This window comes from Papaver somniferum, chromosome 6 (genome assembly GCF_003573695.1).
Source record: "Papaver somniferum cultivar HN1 chromosome 6, ASM357369v1, whole genome shotgun sequence".
Lineage (NCBI taxonomy): Eukaryota > Viridiplantae > Streptophyta > Magnoliopsida > Ranunculales > Papaveraceae > Papaver > Papaver somniferum.
Window position 1 is genome coordinate 64,221,859 of NC_039363.1, and position 20,887 is coordinate 64,242,745.

The following is a 20,887-nucleotide window of genomic DNA, read 5'->3' on the forward strand; positions in this document are numbered from 1 at the left end:
TGGTGGCGACAGTTGCAGGGAGAGGTGGTTTTGCAGCAGGGTAAGGTGGAGAAGAAAGAGGTCGACTGAGTTTGGGTTAGGGGGCGTTTGGTAGAGGTGTAGGGTGTTTGGTACTGTAGTGTTGAGCGGTTTCAGCGAGGGATGACGTTTCGCGATCTGGTCTGTGGGATGTGACGATGGTAGGTGGATCCAACGGTGAGATGGGAGGCTGTGGGTAGCGACCGTCGGATGGAGGAATGCAACGAAAAGGACGGCCCAAGATGGAGATGGGCGTTGCGATGTAAAGCGGGAGCTTCGGAGTTTGATGTGCGATGATGGAGCGACCGTAGGATGCTGAAATGCTTCGATCTGACGGCTGAAATCCGAGACGGGCTTGGATAGTGGAAATGGGTTTGAGAAAGGGTTTTGGGCCTTGGGTATACCAATCCCATATCTTCTTTAAGGACAATTCTTCTTCTTCAAGCCCATTCCTAGCCTCTTGGTCTTATGCACAACGTTCTTCGCGGCTTCCTTGCGTAACTCCTCCCGGCTTTTCACTACTTTTCTGCTCTATTCCGCTCCGCAATTCATCCATACTTGATTTATTACCTAAAAATGCAAAATTAAGTAAGAAAAATATTTATTCTTGAAAACAATGAAAATACAGAATATGGGATAAAATGTAGAATTAATGCACAAAAGATGAGTTAAATGCCAAGAAAAATATATAGAAATATGCACTTTTTAGGACTCATCACTCGAACGATTCACACATGTGGTACAGGTTTCAGTTAAGTTCACGTGTCATCAGTCCAGTGTTATTTCTGTCGAAGGGCATTTTGGGGCATTCATGTAACAGTTGACCGGTCAAAAAAATTAAAATGCCTCATTTTTGACTATTAACGGCAAAATTAACGTCTGGGGCATTTTGATTCTATTTTGGGGCATTTTAATCTTTCGCCTAACGTCCGGGGCATTTTCACAACTATGGGGTCCATTTTGGGGCATTTTGCCGCTTAACCCAATATATTTCTAACTTTCCACACGATCAGGGATTAAAAGAAATGGTAAAAAACTTATTTTATAATATTTAAATCTATTAGGACAAGGATAAGTAAAATACAAAATTTTCTAAAGGCCTCCCTTGCACCTTAAAAGTATTAAAACAGATAGCTATTACAGTTTTAATCTGAAGCGATTTGAAAGCTTCCGATATAGAATGGAAACAAGTCAAGTCATGTATTACTAACCTCAAATGGAAGGATGATGTGATCGTCGATGTCAATACGTTTTCATAATCTTCAGGCCTCCAGAGTAATACTTGTGTGTCTCAACATTTCTAGACTTCATAGTCTAACCTAACGAAGTTGACTCCAGTAATCTAATCAAGCGACTTATGAGTTTTGATGCTTAAATGTGACAACCAACCTTGACATACCATCGTTTGGTGGGTTCGACCGAGCAATGCTCTACGAGATACATATATTTTTTTTAATATTGACGCATCCGCTTATTAATTATAGTAATCGGCTGTTATTGAAAAACAAAAAAAATACGAAGAGTGATCAAAAGTTGAACATATGCATATGGAATTTGTACTTGGAAGTTACACATGTATATGGCTTGTGTAATAAAAATTTACACATGCGTATGACACGTGTACGCCACAGTTACACATTTATACATGATAGAGGGATAATGGTATCTTCCAGGTACCCCTGATAAACAAATTAATAGTTTGCGTATCTTCTTGTATATCATATAAAATATCAAAAATGACATTGGTATCTCCTCGTACATCTAATAAAGTATCAAAAATTAAATTTCCATTTCTTAAATTAGTTTTAGTAAGTAATTTAGGGTATAGCTTGTCACTGTTTTAGTATTTCATATAAACCTAAACACCAATTCAATATTCAAAAAACTACAGCTTTATAAGTGGGATTATGAAAACTTCATCTTTCATGTTCTCACAAACGAAACTTTTGATTACTACAACAGGGTATAGATACGAACCTTGTGCTAGCACATCAATATCGCAAAAAAGTGTTAGAGCAATGCTCGGTTGAACCCACAAGTTTTGCTATCTCAAGCTTGTTGTAATGTTAGTTGATCAAAACTATATCTTGGTTTCTAGTCTACAAAGTCAAGTCTCGTACTAGGTTATAAATTGGAAGTTGTGTATCAGACAACACCCTTGAACACTAAAGATCGAAGAAGACATTTGAAGAACTTCATTAATCAGATACGTGAAGACTGAACCATTCTATTTTACTCACCATATTACCATTATATCTTATGAAACTATGTTGTATGACTTCTAGTATATTTACAAAGAAGAAATTTTGAGTCAAGCTTGTCTTGTTTAATATCTCGAAATATGATTCAAGCATAGATGTTCAAAGGTCCTTGAAAATATTAGTTCGAAACAATTTATTTTTCAAGAATTAATTTGTGGATCAATTGAAAATTTCTCATATTAATGATTTTATCACTTGGGAATGTTTCAAACATCGTAAGAGAGATATTCAGAACTTATGATATTCCAACTTGGAGTAGATTGTAAAATCACTTCGCAAACTATAGATATATGAGTTTCAGAAATACAGGGAAGGTTGGCGAACCAGTTCGCAAACCGCAAGTTCAGAATGGGACAGTTCATGAACCCGGTTCACGAACCATGGTGATCTGAAGTTTTCATGTTGATGTAAAAGGCTAACAGTTGGCCAATCTCGTGGCAACCTAGTTCATGAGCCGATCCCATCTGAGTTCTCGAGACGAGTAGGGTTGGTGGACCGGCCGGTTCACGAACCGTACCATGACTCGTGAACTCTCCTTACGGTTCACGAACTGTTTCACCAACGTTCCCTGTATAATTTAGCAGATGCTCAAAGTCTTATTTATTTTAAATATATTTAGCATTTCTATAACTCTCATAAGCACCTCTAAGACATCATTGGTCACTAAAAACACTTGTGTATGTGGATCACGATTGAATTCTTAAGTGTTTAAATAAAATAAAATTGCTTATAGTTCATAAGGCATATTTTCCAAAAAAGAAAATTTTATTATCTTTCAAGACAAATTTGTAATTTTCAAGACAAATTTCTTCTATGTAGTTTTCAAGACAAATTTATCATATGCTTACTTGGATCCCTAATTGGAGTTACATCTGAACAAGGAAATGATCTGCTTGATTCTAAAGTTATATTATCTTGAATTCTAAGCAACCCTCACCTTGAAAAACTAGAAATAAATATGCTCTTTCAAACGGGAAATTCAATCCCCGACACTTTGTGTACTAGTTGATATCTAAAGTCTTCCTCTATTTCCCTAAGTTTTTTCTGTGAAACGTTATTAGTTTACGACTAAAAGATTTTGCTTTGGAGATTCATGAAGCCAGGTAAGACTATTTTTTACCTTGATAGTTCGTGTATCCTGATATCGCTTTTCTATTTTTGAGGTTTTTGTGATCTCTTTCTGGCAAGATAGATAGTAATCGCAAAGTTCTCTTCGTCTCAGATTTGTGATTCCTCAAGATAGATATCTGAAAACTATTCTTAATTGTTAAGTTGAAGATTTTTCTTGTGAAGTGGTAAAGAATCCAGGATTCTCATCTAAGTGAATTTATGTTTTCCAAATTTGTGAGGTTTGCTAGCTTTGTCTATTGCAAACAGATTTTCAAGCCTTGATCTTTGACCTAAAGGGAAATCAAATAGGCTCATCTGTCAGAGGCATATTGGTACCAGAAGTCTTCACTTAGGTTGAAGCAACTATTAGTAAAGGATGTCAGCTAAGGGAATCAATTGTGTCGATCCTTGCAAGGGTCAAGAGACTTTAGGAGCGCAACTTTAAGTGAAATGCTTGGAGGGTGGATTTTGACTTAGTTACAATCCAGTCCGAAGTCTAGTAGTAGGCTAGTATATGTAGCGGCTTAATACGGTTTGGTGTTCAAATCTGGACGAGGTCCCGAGGTTTTTCTACTGTTGGGGTTTCCTCATTAACAAAACTTATGGTGTCTTATGTATTTCCCTTTCCGCATTTTATTATTTATCTTTATAATAGGATTTACACATGTATACGTCCATATAATTATGATCTATTACGAGACTTATTTCTTATAGAATTCGTATCTTGAAAGATAAATAACAAGTTTATTACTAGCCAGAATTCTGATTTGATTGTTTGGATACGAGTAGATTGATCTTGGATATTGATTTTTGAGATCGTCTAAGTACTTTTCTTAACAATCAGGTTCACAGACTCCTTAGTCTATACGTATAGATTGGGAAGAGATATAAACTCTACATACATATTGTCAAGGATCATTAAATTGATCTACTTGAAATTGTATTAGGTTTTGTTCATATAGGTTGCCGAACGAAAAAGTTGGTAGGGTACTTGGTATCCTCTCATTTTCAATTTGTATCAAAGTAGGAAAACACCTTTAGACCTAACAAGTATGTGTGACGATCTGAATTATGGACAAGAGTGCAATCTCGATTAATGTACCACCAGTCTTTGGTGACACAAATTACTTATGGTGGAAAATAGCTATGCATCTTTCTTACAAGCTCGTAATTTCAAGACATGGGTTCTTGTTGTAAGAGGATATGATACTCCAATGGTTGGAGAAGGGGAAGCTGATGTTCCAAAATATATAGCTACATACAGCGAAGCCAAAATCAATGATGCTAAACACAACTATGATGGGTGAATGCTATTATCCATGCCATAAGCCAATATCTTCAGCATCATGTGTCTATGTGCACTAGATCGAAGGATGCTTGGGATATTTTAGAAACCATATTTGAAGGAAATTATATAGAGAAAGAATTAAGTCTTCAAAACCTAACTTCTGACTGGGAAAATCTTCGTATGGCTAATGAAGATTCGCTTGAGGAGTTTAATCACAAATTGTCGGAAAGAGTGAATGTTTGTTATGCACTAATAAAGACCATTCCTAAAAGGGATATTGTGATAAAAATTCTGAGATCTTTACTAGCTCAATATGAGTATAAGAAACATGCCACCACCAAAGGAATTGACCTAACTACACTATTAGAAGCACCTTGGTTGGAAAGTTAAAGATTTTTGATCTCGAACATAGTAAAAGAGTCAATGACGATAGATCAGAGCAATTAATGCTTTTATTACTATCGAGGTTGACTCCGACTACCTCTGTCCTGAACTAATTATTGAAAAAGATGAGAATGTCTCAAACTCTACTATGTCTGTTTGCACAAGAGATTAAGAAAACTCTTAGACCGAGAATAACAAAATCTCTTAAAAACTCTTTCCTTAAAAGGTTTTAGATAGTTAAGTTCAAATCAAAAATGAGACTCTCCATTGTGCTAAGTTTCTTGTTCATGGATATAATATTTATGTTTATCATAACAAGAAGTATTGTAAAAAAAGCCAAAGCCCTTATGGCCAATGTAGACTATTGTCCAGAATATGACTTATCTCTTAAGGACGAGCTTCTTACTTATTCTGTTGATGATCATGTTCTAATTTCAAACAGTTCTAATTGTTCCAACAACCACCCTACTCCGGAAGAACAAATCAGTTTGTTGATTCAAAAAAGTCACTCAATAAAGATTAGTTTTCAACTGGAAAAAGAACTTATCTCAAAAAGTTTGAAGGCATGGAACATGAGCTAGATAAAATGAGAAAGGAACAAATAAAGTCTAAAAAACTTTTCTATGATCTCAAAGTTTATAAAAAGAAGAATCGATCTGTATCGAAAAATTCCAATAAGAACTATAACATACCTCATCTAAACACATTTACTGCCCTAATTTTTTCATCTCAAGTAGAGAAGAATACCGGTTCATATGTAAGGACATAAAACCTTCATGACAGTGTTCCTTCTGTAAAAAACATTCAGATGATCAATCTGTCTTCAATGTCAGAAATCATAGAAATCACTGTCTTCACGCTTCACAATCTTAGAAGAAGAAGGTGGCTCAGAATTTGAAGGAAACAGTTCTTTCAAAGGAGCTTGACAAAAATATTCATGACCTTCGAAGTTCTATCAAAGTGTTGAGGAACAAGTTGTGAAAAAAGAAAAGACTCTTAAAGCCCACAGGTAAAACAGATCTTATTCTTGATTCTCTGATTCCTTTGAAAGACCCTACTTGAATAAGGAATTCTTAAGTAACTTTTATATTCTTAAAAAAAACACATAAACCATCGCATAGTGGACAGTGGGATGAATTACTCTTTACAATAATCTTCTGGTTGGTTCTCATCTTTCCCTTGGGCGAGAACTACAACCTAAAGAGGATAGAATTGTCTGAATAAATACTCTTATTTGATCTTTGTTAAGACAGAGTTTGAGAGGAAAATATTATGTATAAAGACTCATAAGATCTCAAAAGGATGAGCTATGCTCCTAGAGACGGTTCTCAAGTCTTTCTCTACACTGTAATATAAGTGAATAGTGTAATCACATCTATTAAGTCCTAATGACTTGATGTGAGTATCAACATGCCTTGTTAAAAGGTAAGAGAAAATTTCTCAACATTTTGTTGATATTTGTCTCCAGGTTTTATGCTCCTAAAAAAGGTTTAATGTAGAGTTTTTCTCAAGACAATTAATTCTACAAGTTTGAATGTTTCAAACTTTAGTTAGGGTAAGATTAAAAAGGGGTTAGTTGATGTCTTACTATACATGAATCTTACCTCTTAAAGAACCACGGTTCTGTAACTTGGATGATGAGAAATTTTTGAACCCTGAAAGATTATTAAAAAAGGGAGAAGTCACCTCACATTCTTCTCAGAATTTCTTGCATAAGAAAAGCTTCAAATCCTGTCTACTTCTTCTAGTATGTCTAGCAAATAAGATAATTTCTGGACTGTATAATTCCCCAAAATTCGTTTTGAGTCTTCTGATAATGACTCTTATCAAGACAAAGGTGGTTCCACACCTTGTAAATTTTTCAAGCTCCCAACATAATGAGTGTTCTCTTAAGATGAATCTAATGCTCAAGAAATTTCAAACTCCAAGTGAAGATTTGCAATCTTCCTCCAAGATAATTTAAAATAGGATTGAGAACCTTGAATCCAGGTTGACTTTGATAGAGAAAGAACTAGAAGCTTACAGAGAGAATGATTACACTTCTTCGACTCCAGAGTAAGATGTCGTTATTATTTCCTTCTCTTTATATTTACTAGTTAATTCATTGTAGGAATTTATTTTTATTGTTTAAGGAGGAACACTAGATTTTGGAGTAGTTTTTATGTGTTAATTTAGCTATTTTAAATACTATCAGCTTGCATATTTATAGTTTATTTAATTAAATTTTATTTTGGAGGATGACTTGCAATACCTAATCTTCATGGATTATATATATGTATTGCTTATTTTGTGAGATTTGTTCTTTGCTATCATATTCTGGTGATTAGAACATATATCTCGTATTTTCTCATAGGTTAATGTATTAACTCTTGTCAAAAAAGGAGTAAACTATTTTGAAAATTGCAGTATTGATCTCTCCACGATTACACTTTTGTGAATATACTACTACAGGATTCTGCAATATGTTCTCTAGGAATCTGCTTTCCTCCTTGATTGCATAACCTCCGGGGAATAAGTGGTGAAATTTAATCTCTACGTCTGTACATGGTTAGAGAAGTTATAATTCTTATATTAAGTCATATCGCATTAATTGTGCTCTTTGTTCGTGACTGACCTAGAGAATAATTTTTGAAGATGATTATTTTTCTCACGAAAATCTTGTATCTTAGTGCCTCTAGCATTAAGATCGTTATTTTTAACTTCTTTGTTCGTAACTGGCGAGAAGAGAGAAAAATATTGGATGCAAATCTATTTTGTTCGTAACTAGCGAGTAAAATTATTAGTGTCCAAGAAAATCTTTCTCTTGTGATTAGAGTCAAGGTCGCTCATATTGTTTTTTTTCGAGAATAATATTAAATGGGGGAGAGTTCGTTGAAGCTTATGCTTAACCGTCATATATTCGTGTAATCATTAAAAATAAATTTGTACACTCCATTAAAACTGATGTATTGTGGATGTCCCATATCGATATTGAAGCACCATTTATAGTCCATCCTAGAATTACTTTGAATATGCCAAGTATGCCCTTAGTGCTAGTATAAATTAGAAGACATAAGGCGAAAGGAGGAAGTTTTGGTTTTAGAATATTGTGTGAGGACAAGAGTTTTCTCTTCTTTGAATCCTAATTGTTATCTCTAGGGGGAATTAAATCATCTAATTCTAGAGTATCAACTAGATGCCTCTCATAATCTTATAGTTTCCAATTTAATTGGGTAGAAATTGTAAGTTATTTGAGAAGAATCTCCATTATTAGGTTCTTCCTTTATTCAAAGGATAGAAGAAACTAAATTGGTTGATTATTTATCCTTTTCAAGTTATCAATTTCAATTTATTTCCATTGTAAGCTTCCGCTTCTCATCAAAAACCTAGATGCCCATTTTCCATTTTATAATTAGGTTGTGCATTGCGCTGAAGCACAAGAAATATAGAAAGATATCGAGTAGATAAACATCTCCACTTTTCTCTACAATACACAATTATACGAGGTTTCTGTACAATACACAATTATACGAGGAGGTGGAAAAATACTCCCTCCGTTCCTTTTTAACATGCTGGTTTCTATAAATAAATGTTTTAAAAAAATAGGTCGGTTTCTTAATTGGGAAAGTCAAACATTACTTTAATTTTCTGGGACCATTTTTCTCTTAACTTCTTTTGATGACAAGTGTCATGTCGATCATTTCAATTTACTTCTTTTACTGACAAGTGTCATGGGGACCATTTCATTTCACTTCTTTTATTGACAAGTGTCATGAAGACCACTTTCAATAATTAGTTATCTTAATTTCCTTAAATTTCTCTAAAAATAAAACCAGACTGTTAGAAAGGAACATAACCAGTTTTAATAGGTGCACAAAGTTACTCGCAAAACACAAAGCATTATGTTTGACCTGTTACGCGAATGACAGTGAAGTTTGATGAACAATGAAAAAGTTGGAGAGATTAGTAAGAGGATCTGGATGAGAGTTTGGCTTTGGCCTGATCATCCATTCATCAACATTTATTTACTTTTTTTTTTTTCTCTTTCAATAGATGCTCTTCTCTTCTATGTGACCATTCTATAAGAAAAGGAAAAAAAAGTAAAGCACAAAAGCATGCCTCTTGATGATCAATAAGAGTACTAATACCCTCATGTGAGCCCCACACTCTCATACTCTCTACACAATTGGAATATTAATCTATAAACTCCAAAACAAAAAACAAAAACAGAGATAGTCTCCTATGGGCCCATAAGCTGTCTGACTAACTTCCACTATCAATTTCCAAATATTTAAAAAACAGACAGTTTAGCCGGAGGCAGTCATGACAAACATGTTAGAGGTAACTGCCAGAATCCGAAAGAACTTGCACAAAGCCAACTCCAGATTATGGAGGTTCCGGTAGTTGTTGCTCTAAACGGTTTGGCTGCCAACTCGATAAACAAACCCTAATTCAAGCAATTGTGTTTCTCATGTAGTGACAAATGTATTATTGCCAGCCTTACGCACAGTTACAGAAACTAAACTCCCTTTATATCTATCTTTACACATTTCTGCCAAATTTAGCACTAATACTTGTTCCCATCCCTAACCCACATCTTCCAAATATTAAAGATACTTCCGATTAATAATTTATATTATTACATATGATCATATGACATCAGTAGTTATTAAAAAATTAGCTAGCTAATCCTCAATTCCTGGCCAATTCCACATCATTTTGCCTGTAGTAGCTGACCCGGCGTTATTAAACCCTGTACTTTCAAGGTTCATTCAATGCATCGATTCATAACCTTTCTTTCTTATTTTGGCTTTTCTTCCCTAACTGTAGTGCTTGAACTTTAACCGAGTTCCTGGATATATCTTTGCTTTTCATTTGACTTTCTCATCAATACCAAATCTTATATCTTCAGTTAAATAAGTTTATTAGTTGGTCAAGTAAGAAACGGTTTGACTTTGAGTTGGTAATTGGTCATATTACTTTCTACGTATCTCACGTCCTACCTGTATGTACTACCAAACGTAGGTGTCCAGAAATCTGTTGCAGTCTCATTAGTAACTGGGAAGGTGCTTGAAATTGGAACCAAACATAATCCTCTGCTTCTAAGATCTTGCTGATGGTAATTACGGTTTCCTTGCCCATTATGATCTCTACTTTTATTAGAATTCTGTAAGAACATCAAGAATAAATAACATTATGGAAAAATAAAATTTTAAAATTCTGCAAAGTAGTTAAATAGTTAAAGGTTTATACCTTGTGGTGGTGTTGAATGTGAGCACCACTATTCTTAAGGTATGGAGCACTCAGAACCTGGTTTCATGTAAGAAAAAGACATTAAATCCTGTATATATACATCTAATTCGTTGGTAAGAAGATGAAAATAATTTTAACAAACAATAAAAACTTACACTGACTTGATCATGGAGGAACTTGATGTACTCGATAGCTTCAAAGAGCACCGACGCTGTGTCCGTCTAAAATAAATAAGGCGATTTGATTAGAAAGTCCAAAATGCGCTATTTGAAATGAGAAATCAAAACAGGATGGATTAGCTAGGAACAAGTAAGTACATACTAGTTTGCTGAAGTAATTAACTTCATCCTTATCGATCAATAAAGAAGAAAAAAAAATCAGCTCATCCTTACCTTTCCAAAGGGTGAAACTAATTGTTGGAGTGCAGTGATTCGATCTCCTAATTTCTCCTTTCGTACCTAATAAGATAAAATTAACCTATAAGTTCTCCGACAATATTCGAAACGTAATTGAAATCTTATACTGATAAGAAATACTGTAGAATAGAATTTTCATGTATATATTTATACCTTAAAAGTTGGCAATGGGGTTTCGATTCGAGGTCTTTTGAACGAGGGTTCATTGTTGCTTTTCTTCAAAGCTGAGCTCGAATCATTTACTTCTTCTGACTTCTTGGGCTGGGATACAAAACAAACCAATCCAAAGGGTTCAAAATCCTTGAAATGAAAACAATTCGCCCAAGCAATTCTATCATAAAATGCCTTTTTTTTTTATGTTTAAGTTTAACCCGTTCGTTCCAAAAGTATACTATTGACATGAACTGTTACAATTAAGAACAAGAAATTTTTCAAAAAATGTGCTTTTCTTTTTCCTTCTAAAAATGTCGCCTTTACCAACATAACGAATTCTCAAATCAACGTGATCCATGCATCACCAAATATATAATTACCTTCACTGCGTGATTGCTTGGGTAAGGTTTATTTTCTTCAAAATTCGATGTTAGTAGTTGGATTTGCTGGGATGATGGCAGAAAACTTGATCGATCATTTGTCATGGATGCAGCTGAAGCGTTCCAGAAAGGAGCGTCGTTTGAGAAGTACAGTGACTGGTTGTTATTACTCGTTGGTTGTTGTGTTGGAGGTGAAGTAGTGGTCTTGAGAAACTGATGAGAAAGTTTCTGCCAAGTTGTATTATTCGACGAAAGATCGTTGGATGAGTTCATTATATAATTTGTTAAAGACGGATTGTTGAAGTCCATCGTTCGATTCTCTTCAGGATAAGAAGCCCCCGATGGTGGCGGAAGATTATGATCAGGCTCAAATAAACCTTGTAACAAATTTGTCGGACATCCATATAGTGTAGAAGAATTTATCGGGAAACTTGTTGGTAAACCCTCGCAAGTAACCGTGCAATCACTGGATTGCGGCTGTTGTTGTTGTTGGTCTAAAGCAAAACCAATATTTATTTGCTTCAAAGAAGTTATAGTAGATGATGAATCTTCACCACCACTACCACCACATGAACTAAAACTTTTCATATCATTACTCCAATCTTTTAGGACTTGATCATCATCACCTTCATCAGCTCTTCCGTTGCGACTTCGATTATTATCGCTGGTGACATATACAAAGATACTACCATTTATCAGAACTAGACTAGCTAGATTATTATCTCTAACGTAGAGGACATCAGATGCCTCTAGGTCATGCAAAGACGGCAACTGAGTTATCGAAAATCTGGAATATAAATGATGCTAATAAAAATGAAGAACAAAAGGAAAACATGCACCCTGTACCTTAAGTAATTTTGGTTATTCCAATCTAGGGAAGGTACTGATGAAGAAGAAAGAGAAAACCCCATCATTTGTAACGTCGAATCCATTAAGATGCTGTCGCTGCTGTTGCCTCCACCTTCATGACCGACAGAATCCGATTCTTGTGGCTTTTGAATATCTTGATAAACAATCGATGAGCTACCAGACACGGAAGTCCCTCCAGACTCATCAGTGGATGACCTAGTTTTATTCATCTCTAATGATGATATTGGATAATGATGATGATGATCAATAGAAGTATTATTGTGCCTCCATGATCCAACGTAGCTGTTGAATCCTACATCATTTGTAGCTGTAGAGAAAGGTAATGAATTGGATCCATTAATCCTATCAGAATTCCACCAATTCCCACTGCAAATACCACTTTGTTGAAACTCTTCTGCCATGTTATAGTCTCTCTGTAGTTAGAAATATAAGTATCTGAAAGGACCTAAAACTTCACTTTCTTTTTCTCTCTAGCTACAAAGTGAGTTTCCGTTGTTTGTTTTTGGTTGGGTGTTTCTTTTTAGTTATATCTCTCTTTCACTCTCTAATCAAGCTGTGTGTTTAGGTTTTAGGGTGGGAAATCAAATGTCTACCATTCCATGTCATTTATACAAAGATTTTTTTGGATTGTACGGAGGGTAAAAAATGACCGGATTCACCGAAAGGAATCCGGTTGACAATTTTTAGGTTAAGTTTTGTTTTTCTGGTGAAGTATATGATTGGCTTGGACAAATATTATTTGAAAATTAAAACTTAAAGAGAAAAGAATTTTTATTGTAAAAGTAAATTTTCCTTTCAACAATTGTATTCATTTTTGTTTTTAATTTTTGTATTTTCTATGTCTTAGGAGAAAAGCAAAAATATGATATGATTGGAATTGAAAAAAGAAATGAAATAAGATAATAAAAAGTGAGTCATTTGTTACAAGCTATACCGGCTTAAACAATTACACGTATCGAAACTCTTTTCATCATAACCGATGACGTCATTAATGACATTTTGAGTGTAATAATCATCTGATATGGATCTTATGTACAAGGCTCAGAATATCTCACGATGGAATTTTAGACGATGGTGATCATTAGGACTTCTCCGCCAAGTGCATGAAAAGAAAAAGAAACTTTTGTGGATTTTTCAAATAGACCGATAATTTCGGAGTATTTCGCAAGAAAATTTAATGGCAGATTATTTCCTGAAAATCATCATTTTTCCCATCTGATCGAGGTTTTGATACTAGTTTTATGTGGTTCTTTTGATTTTGCTTCTCCTTTCTTTGTGGGATTACTAGAATATGTACTACTTCAAGTATGTTGTTTTTGGTATTTTATATTTCTCGATGTACTTGATCTATATGCAACCTTTATTTGAAATTATTAAGGGAAAATAAAGGTTTTTATCAAAAGAAGAAAAAGAAAAAGAAAAAGAATGTGATTGAAGAAAAATCAGACGTGAAAGAAATACATTTCCAACAACGTTCAAGTACGACCTAGCTAATTAAGTGAGTTATGCTTATTTTAATTTTTGTTTAGTTTATTTTTGAGAAAGTGGTAAGCCTCGAATATATTGATCATAATTCTCCTTGTCGAAAATGATATTTTATTTTCAAAAAAGAGGCAAAACTTAAATATGTTAACCATAATTCTCCTGATATAAAACGATTACAAGACTGACTCGAGAAGAAATGAATACAGGATTGCCTCGAGAGTTTACGACAATGATGAGTGCCAAATATTGTATATATTTATCCCTTTTTGTTGGCATTTTAACTCATCTTTTATGCGTTAATTCTACATTTTATCCCATATTCTGTATTTTCATTGTTTTCATGAATAAATATTTTTATTAATTAATTTTGTATTTTTAGGTAATAAATAAAGTTCGGATGAGTCGCGGAGCGAAAAGAGCAGAAAAGTAGTGAAAAGCCGGGAGAAATTACGCAAGGAAGCCGCGAAGAATGGTGCGCACAACCTCATTTTCTACACACAAAAGCGCCTCCGTTATCAGCCATCAGATCATTTCTCAGAAGCATCCGACGGTCGCTCCTTGCTGAGCATCAAAGTTTGATATCTCCGCCTAACACTACAGTACCTAACTCCATCAAGTACCGTTCATTTGGTTGTATCATATAATCCAACGGTCTCTCATCGCTTACCTCCGCATCACCGTCCGATCTACCTACCATCTCCGCATCTCGCAGCTCAGAGTCACAGATCATCAAGACTCGATGCATCTGCCTTACACCCTAGTACCCGAGCCCATCCACCTAACCCAAACACACCCCCTACCCAAACACAGTCGAGCCATACCCTCTCCACCATCTTCTCCACAGCAGAACCACCGTACACCATCTCCTTCACCTCCACTGTCACCACCACACCGCCACCAAACACCACCATACCACCTCAATCATCATCCTACACATAATTGAACACCTTCCCCCATCATTCTAGCCCCTTATCCCATCAGCTCATTACCTAACCTAAACCCTAGGTTATGGATTGATGGATTAACGTGTGCTAGAGTTGAAATTGGCGCATGAGAAATGGAGTAGGAGCAATTACAAAGCATGGGTTGCGATCAATTTGATGTGCTACATCAAGTTAGGTGAGAAATTACTGAACCCTAGTCTACTGTCAGTTTGGGTGAAAAATTTGGGGAAGAACCCTAATTGTATAATTTGGGTCTGTGACTATAAATAGCACCATGGGTTGTGTGTAATTTTCATGTTGGGATTAGCCCACATCCAGGACTTTCATGTCCTGTTAGTTTCATTTCAATTTCAATTCATGCACTGTTAATTTTAGTTCAACTTTAGTCCACAGTTCAATTTTAAGTGTTATAAAATCTTGTCAATTTCAGTTGTGATGTTTGTAGTGTTTAGAAGTTCAGTTTCATGTTCATGTTGTATTCCTGTTATGCTTGTCTCCTGTTATTTATAGTTTTGTTCATTGTTAGTCAGTTAGTCCTGTTAACTTGTGTTGTTTCTCACTGTTAGTATCAATGTTCCTGTCATGTTTGTTTTACTGTCATCTGAAGGAATGCTAGGCTAGGTATCTGTGAAGCAATGTGCTGATTGTGTAATGGCAAGAAATCAGTGCTCATAGCAAGCTGATGTTCTTGCCATTCTCCTTGTATGCTTAGGTTGTAGTGTTGATTGTGCATTGGAAGAAGCTAGTGCTTATAGCAAGCTAGTTTTCAACCCATTCTATAGGAATGCCTGTATTCTTGCCTTAGTATTGCTTCTTGTCAGTTTCTTTATCATCCCTGCCCTTGGCTTAGGCCTTGGTTCATCTTGTTTTGTTTTGTTTTGTTTTTGTTCTCCCTGTTGTTGCTGTTTAGTTTTTCCATTGCTTTTTTTTTCTGTTGCTTCTCTTATTCCATCTGCCCTGCAACTCTCTTGTTTTGCTTTCCTTTCCATTGCTTGTACATTCTGTTACTTGTGCTACATTGCCTTCTCTGTCACTTGTGCTGCTGCTGTTGCTGCTGCCAAGCAGCTGCTGTTGCTATTGCTGCTGCTAGGCCTGCTACCTGGTGCTGCTTCTTTCTCCTGCAGCTGCTGTTGCTGTTGCCTTCCTGCAGTTCCTGCTGCATTGCTCTCTTCCTCTGCCAAGCTGCTGCTGCTGCAGTGCAGCACTTGTGCTGCTGCTGCTGTTGTTGCTGCTGCTTCCTGCAGCCAAGCAAAGGTCCATCAAACTGAAACCACAGCTCAGGTTAAGACCCAAAGGCCTAGCTAAATCAAAGCTCAAGTTCAGTCCACCAAGGCCCATTTCATTAAGGCTCAAAGCCCAGTTTAGGTTAAGGTTAAAAGCCCAATCCAATCAACTGTGGGCTTAATCAAAAGCCTAAGTTTAAGGCCTAAGCCCATTTGCACTTCAAAGAACAAACTGAGCCCAAGCTCAGTTCATTTTATTATGAACAAACCCATTAGTACTTTAAGCCCAACAGTTTCCAAAAGGCTTCTAAGCCCAAAGCAAATCTAGGAACCCAAATAGCTAAAACACTTCCGAAACACACCCGATCTCTGTGGATCGACCCGTACTTGCACGAGCTACAACTGACGACCGTGCACTTGCGGTTATAATTTGTAGGACCTTTTAGATGCCTACCAAGTTTTTGGCCGGGGATAATTTTTTACACCTTTCTAGGCCTACCAAGTTTTTGGCGCCGTTGCCGGGGATTGGTGCTGTGTTTTATCTGTGTGTTTTCTTAGCTATTTTGTATTTCATTGCATAGCATTTGCATCTGCATCTGCTTCATTTCATTTGCTATTGGACCTGCTGTTCTGAACCTGTTTTTCCTCTGCTGGGACGCCACCAAGGAAAAGAACCAAAACCCAACTGGGTTTTTGCAACAATATCAGAGCAGCTGGGCTGTGCTAAAAAGGTAAGCCTAAACCCATTTCATTGAGAGAACCCAACCTGTGGGCTTCCAAATTTCTTTAATTGTGGGCTTGTAATAATTAACCCAATTTTTTTGGGCTTTTTATTTTTCTATTTTGGGTTTGTAATAATTTATTTGTGGGCTTGTATTTATTTTTTGTGGGCTTGTTTAAATTCTTTCATTGGACTTGTATTTTGAACTCTGGGTTTAAACCCAGCTGAGCTTGTAAGCATCAATTGGACTTGTATTCCACTCGAAAGTGGACCTCGAAACCAAAGTTTTAAAACAAACGTCGGGCCTTAACCAACTGGGCCAAATTAAACTTTCAAAATTAAAACTTAGTGTTTCGTGGGCCGCAGCCTTCCATCCATTTCATTAGAGGCTTGCACAGTGGGCTTGCTCCCATACAAAAACCAAATTTTATTTTATTTAAAAAAAAAAAAAAAAAAAAAAAACCTTTTGTTCCTTTTGTATATATTTTGCTAATCCAATTTGATCTCGGCTAAAATATGTTGGATTTTTGCCTTGAATAACGGAGTTTTAATTCTGCTTTCGCCGAAATCGGGTATTCTCTCTCCTTTTACTCTACTCAGCATGTCCCTTTCCATATGTTGCATTTTAATTCTTTCCATATTTTGAAACATTGAGGACAATGTTTAGTTTAGGTTTGGGGGTATAGAGTAGATACCATGATAATTTGCCATAATTGAAAACGAACTCCTTCTTCTTTTTTGAAAAAATTGAAAAATTCCAAAAAAAATTGAAAAATCAAAATTGAAAAAAATTAAAAAAATGAAAAAAATCATAAAAATGGAGCTCATTTACCTTGAAATGTTGACTCTTGTGCAAATATGTATTTTTATTAGGAGTCTTAGTCTAGATATTTAGGCACCCTGATTCTAGCACAATTCACATAGTGATAAGAAATTTGCACGCGCACGATCTACCAATACATGTATGGCCTCGATCTTCAAGGTGTTGGATAGGAAGTTACGATTGCCAATCACTTTAGAATACTGAACGAAACTTGACTAGCTTGTTCTTTGGTTGGTTGGGATAGAAGGTGGAGGTTACATTAAGAAAGACAACCATCGAATTTAACTGGGTGCATCAAAAAGGGCTACCTCTTGCAAAGTGTCATGTAATTTTTGTTTCCTTTTGTATATGTATCAAAGTGTTTCTTGTTCAAAAAAAAAAAAAAAAAAAAAAAAAAAAAAAAAAAAAAAAAAAAAAAAAAAAAAAAAAGAAAAAAAAAAAAGAAAAATACAAAAAAATCAAGTATTTGTTCAATTCCATCATCTTTGTTCCAAAAATAAAAAGAGAATTGTCAATGTAAATAAGAGTCATGTAAATAGTCATCTTTTGTTGTTTCGTTGTAATAAGCAAGGAGGGTGTATGCCATTGATGTACAACGCGAGAAATTGTGAAATACCTCCAACTCATTCACAATTCTCGTAAAGTCCGGACAGCTAGCTAGATTTCGACCTCAGTTCTTAGCCTGAGAAACTATCTCTTGGTGATTAGTAGTCATGACTTCAGATCTTTCTTTACACATGTGTAGATACACTTTACACTCTTATCACATGTCTTTTTTTGTTATCAGTGCTAGGATTGTGCCTTCGATAGCTAGATTGACATCTCCATTTTGCTGTGCGCTTAAACTGTTTTGCACATGTCACATTTGATGGAATCTGAGCTTATATTTTGGCCTTAGGTTTTGTAGGCACACCTCTGGTAAACCTTCACGAGACTTCACTCGTCCACTAGGGACACTTAGTGGTTTAAAAGGCTTAGTGCATACGCTAAATGCATTCGAGAGACCAGCGACAGTGGTATAGTTAGGATTTCCTTAGTTTTGTTTTACTTGAGGACAAGTAAAATTCAGGTTTGGGGGTATTTGATGAGTGCCAAATATTGTATATTTTATCCCTTTTTGTTGGCATTTTAACTCATCTTTATGCGTTAATTCTACATTTTATCCCATATTCTGTATTTTCATTGTTTTCAAGAATAAATATTTTTATTAATTAATTTTGATTTTTAGGTAATAAATAAAGTTCGGATGAGTCGCGGAGCGAAAAGAGCAGAAAAGTAGTGAAAAGCCGGGAGAAATTACGCAAGGAAGCCGCGAAGAATGGTGCGCACAACCTCATTTTCTACACACAAAAGCGCCTCCGTTATCAGCCATCAGATCATTTCTCAGAAGCATCCGACGGTCGCTCCTTGCTGAGCATCAAAGTTTGATATCTCCGCCTAACACTACAGTACCTAACTCCATCAAGTACCGTTCATTTGGTTGTATCATATAATCCAACGGTCTCTCATCGCTTACCTCCGCATCACCGTCCGATCTACCTACCATCTCCGCATCTCGCAGCTCAGAGTCACAGATCATCAAGACTCGATGCATCTGCCTTACACCCTGTACCCGAGCCATCCACCTAACCCAAACACACCCCCTACCCAAACACAGTCGAGCCATACCCTCTCCACCATCTTCTCCACAGCAGAACCACCGTACACCATCTCCTTCACCTCCACTGTCACCACCACACCGCCACCAAACACCACCATACCACCTCAATCATCATCCTACACTAATTGAACACCTTCCCCCATCATTCTAGCCCCTTATCCCATCAGCTCATTACCTAACCTAAACCCTAGGTTATGGATTGATGGATTAACGTGTGCTAGAGTTGAAATTGGCGCATGAGAAATGGAGTAGGAGCAATTACAAAGCATGGGTTGCGATCAATTTGATGTGCTACATCAAGTTAGGTGAGAAATTACTGAACCCTAGTCTACTGTCAGTTTGGGTGAAAAATTTGGGGAAGAACCCTAATTGTATAATTTGGGTCTGTGACTATAAATAGCACCATGGGTTGTGTGTAATTTTCATGTTGGGATTAGCCCACATCCAGGACTTTCATGTCCTGTTAGTTTCATTTCAATTTCAATTCATGCACTGTTAATTTTAGTTCAACTTTAGTCCACAGTTCAATTTTAAGTGTTATAAAATCTTGTCAATTTCAGTTGTGATGTTTGTAGTGTTTAGAAGTTCAGTTTCATGTTCATGTTGTATTCCTGTTATGCTTGTCTCCTGTTATTTATAGTTTTGTTCATTGTTAGTCAGTTAGTCCTGTTAACTTGTGTTGTTTCTCACTGTTAGTATCAATGTTCCTGTTGTGTTTAATGTATTGTTACATTTGAAGGAATGCTAGGCTAGGTATCTGTGAAGCAATGTGCTGATTGTGCAATGGCAAGAAATCAGTGCTCATAGCAAGCTGATGTTCTTGCCATTCTCCTTGTATGCTTAGGTTGTAGTGTTGATTGTGCATTGGGGGAAATTAGTGCTCACTAGTGACAATGAGCAAGCTAATTTTCCTCCCATTCTTTTAGTTTGCCTGTATCCTGCCTTAGCTTTGCTTCATTTCAGTTTCTTATTCATCCCTGCCCTTGGCTTAGGCCTTGGTTCATCTTGTTTTGTTTTGTTTTGTTTTTGTTCACCCTGTTGTTACTGTTTAGTTTTTCCATTGCTTTTTTTTTTCTGTTGCTTCTCTTATTCCATCTGCCATGCAACTCTCTTGTTTTGCTTTCCTTTCCATTGCTTGTACATTCTGTTACTTGTGCTACATTGCCTTCTCTGTCACTTGTGCAGCTGCTGTTGCTGTTGCCTTCCTGCAGTTCCTGCTGCATTGCTCTCTTCCTCTGCCAAGCTGCTGCTGCTGCAGTGCAGCACTTGTGCTGCTGCTGCTGTTGTTGCTGCTGCTTCCTGCAGCCAAGCAAAGGTCCATCAAACTGAAACCACAGCTCAGGTTAAGACCCAAAGGCCTAGCTAAATCAAAGCTCAAGTTCAGTCCACCAAGGCCCATTTCATTAAGGCTCAAAGCCCAGTTTAGGTTAAGGTTAAAAGCCCAATCCAATCAACTGTGGGCTTAATCAAAAGCCTAAGTTTAAGGCCTAAGCCCATTTGCACTTCAAAGAACAAACTGAGCCCAAGCTCAGTTCATTTTATTATGAACAAACCCATTAGTACTTTAAGCCCAACAGTTTCCAAAAGGCTTCTAAGCCCAAAGCAAATCTAGGAACCCAAATAGCTAAAACACTTCCGAAACACACCCGATCTCTGTGGATCGACCCGTACTTGCACGAGCTACAACTGACGACCGTGCACTTGCGGTTATAATTTGTAGGACCTTTTAGATGCCTACCAAGTTTTTGGCCGGGGATAATTTTTTACACCTTTCTAGGCCTACCAGACAACTACAAAGATATCCTACCTAGGGGAAGGATCAGTTTGGGTTTTCATCGGGATCGGTCTTCCGGAAATTTTTGTTGTTGACATCTTTGGTTTTATACGTTGTTGGTAGCTATATTCTTAGGAGATGTTGT

General features: G+C 36.3%; 1 protein-coding gene across 2 annotated transcripts; it reads right to left on the minus strand.

Annotated features, from left to right (window-relative positions):
* Nucleotides 1-9,638: 9,638 nt before the first annotated feature.
* On the minus strand, nucleotides 9,639-12,669 carry LOC113287795 (transcription factor bHLH112-like). 2 transcript variants are annotated; one of them, XM_026536636.1, is made up of 7 exons: nucleotides 12,089-12,669; nucleotides 11,243-11,906; nucleotides 10,863-10,970; nucleotides 10,686-10,751; nucleotides 10,455-10,514; nucleotides 10,294-10,350; nucleotides 9,639-10,207 (listed from the first exon to the last, which is right to left on the minus strand). In XM_026536636.1, the coding sequence occupies exons 1-7, from the start codon at nucleotides 12,511-12,513 to the stop codon at nucleotides 10,040-10,042; spliced, it is 1,548 nt and encodes a 515-aa protein (XP_026392421.1). In that variant the 5' UTR covers nucleotides 12,514-12,669; the 3' UTR covers nucleotides 9,639-10,039. The 2 variants fall into 2 exon arrangements, with proteins under 2 accessions (XP_026392421.1, XP_026392420.1); XM_026536635.1 differs by having other exon boundaries at nucleotides 10,449-10,514.
* Nucleotides 12,670-20,887: the final 8,218 nt, after the last annotated feature.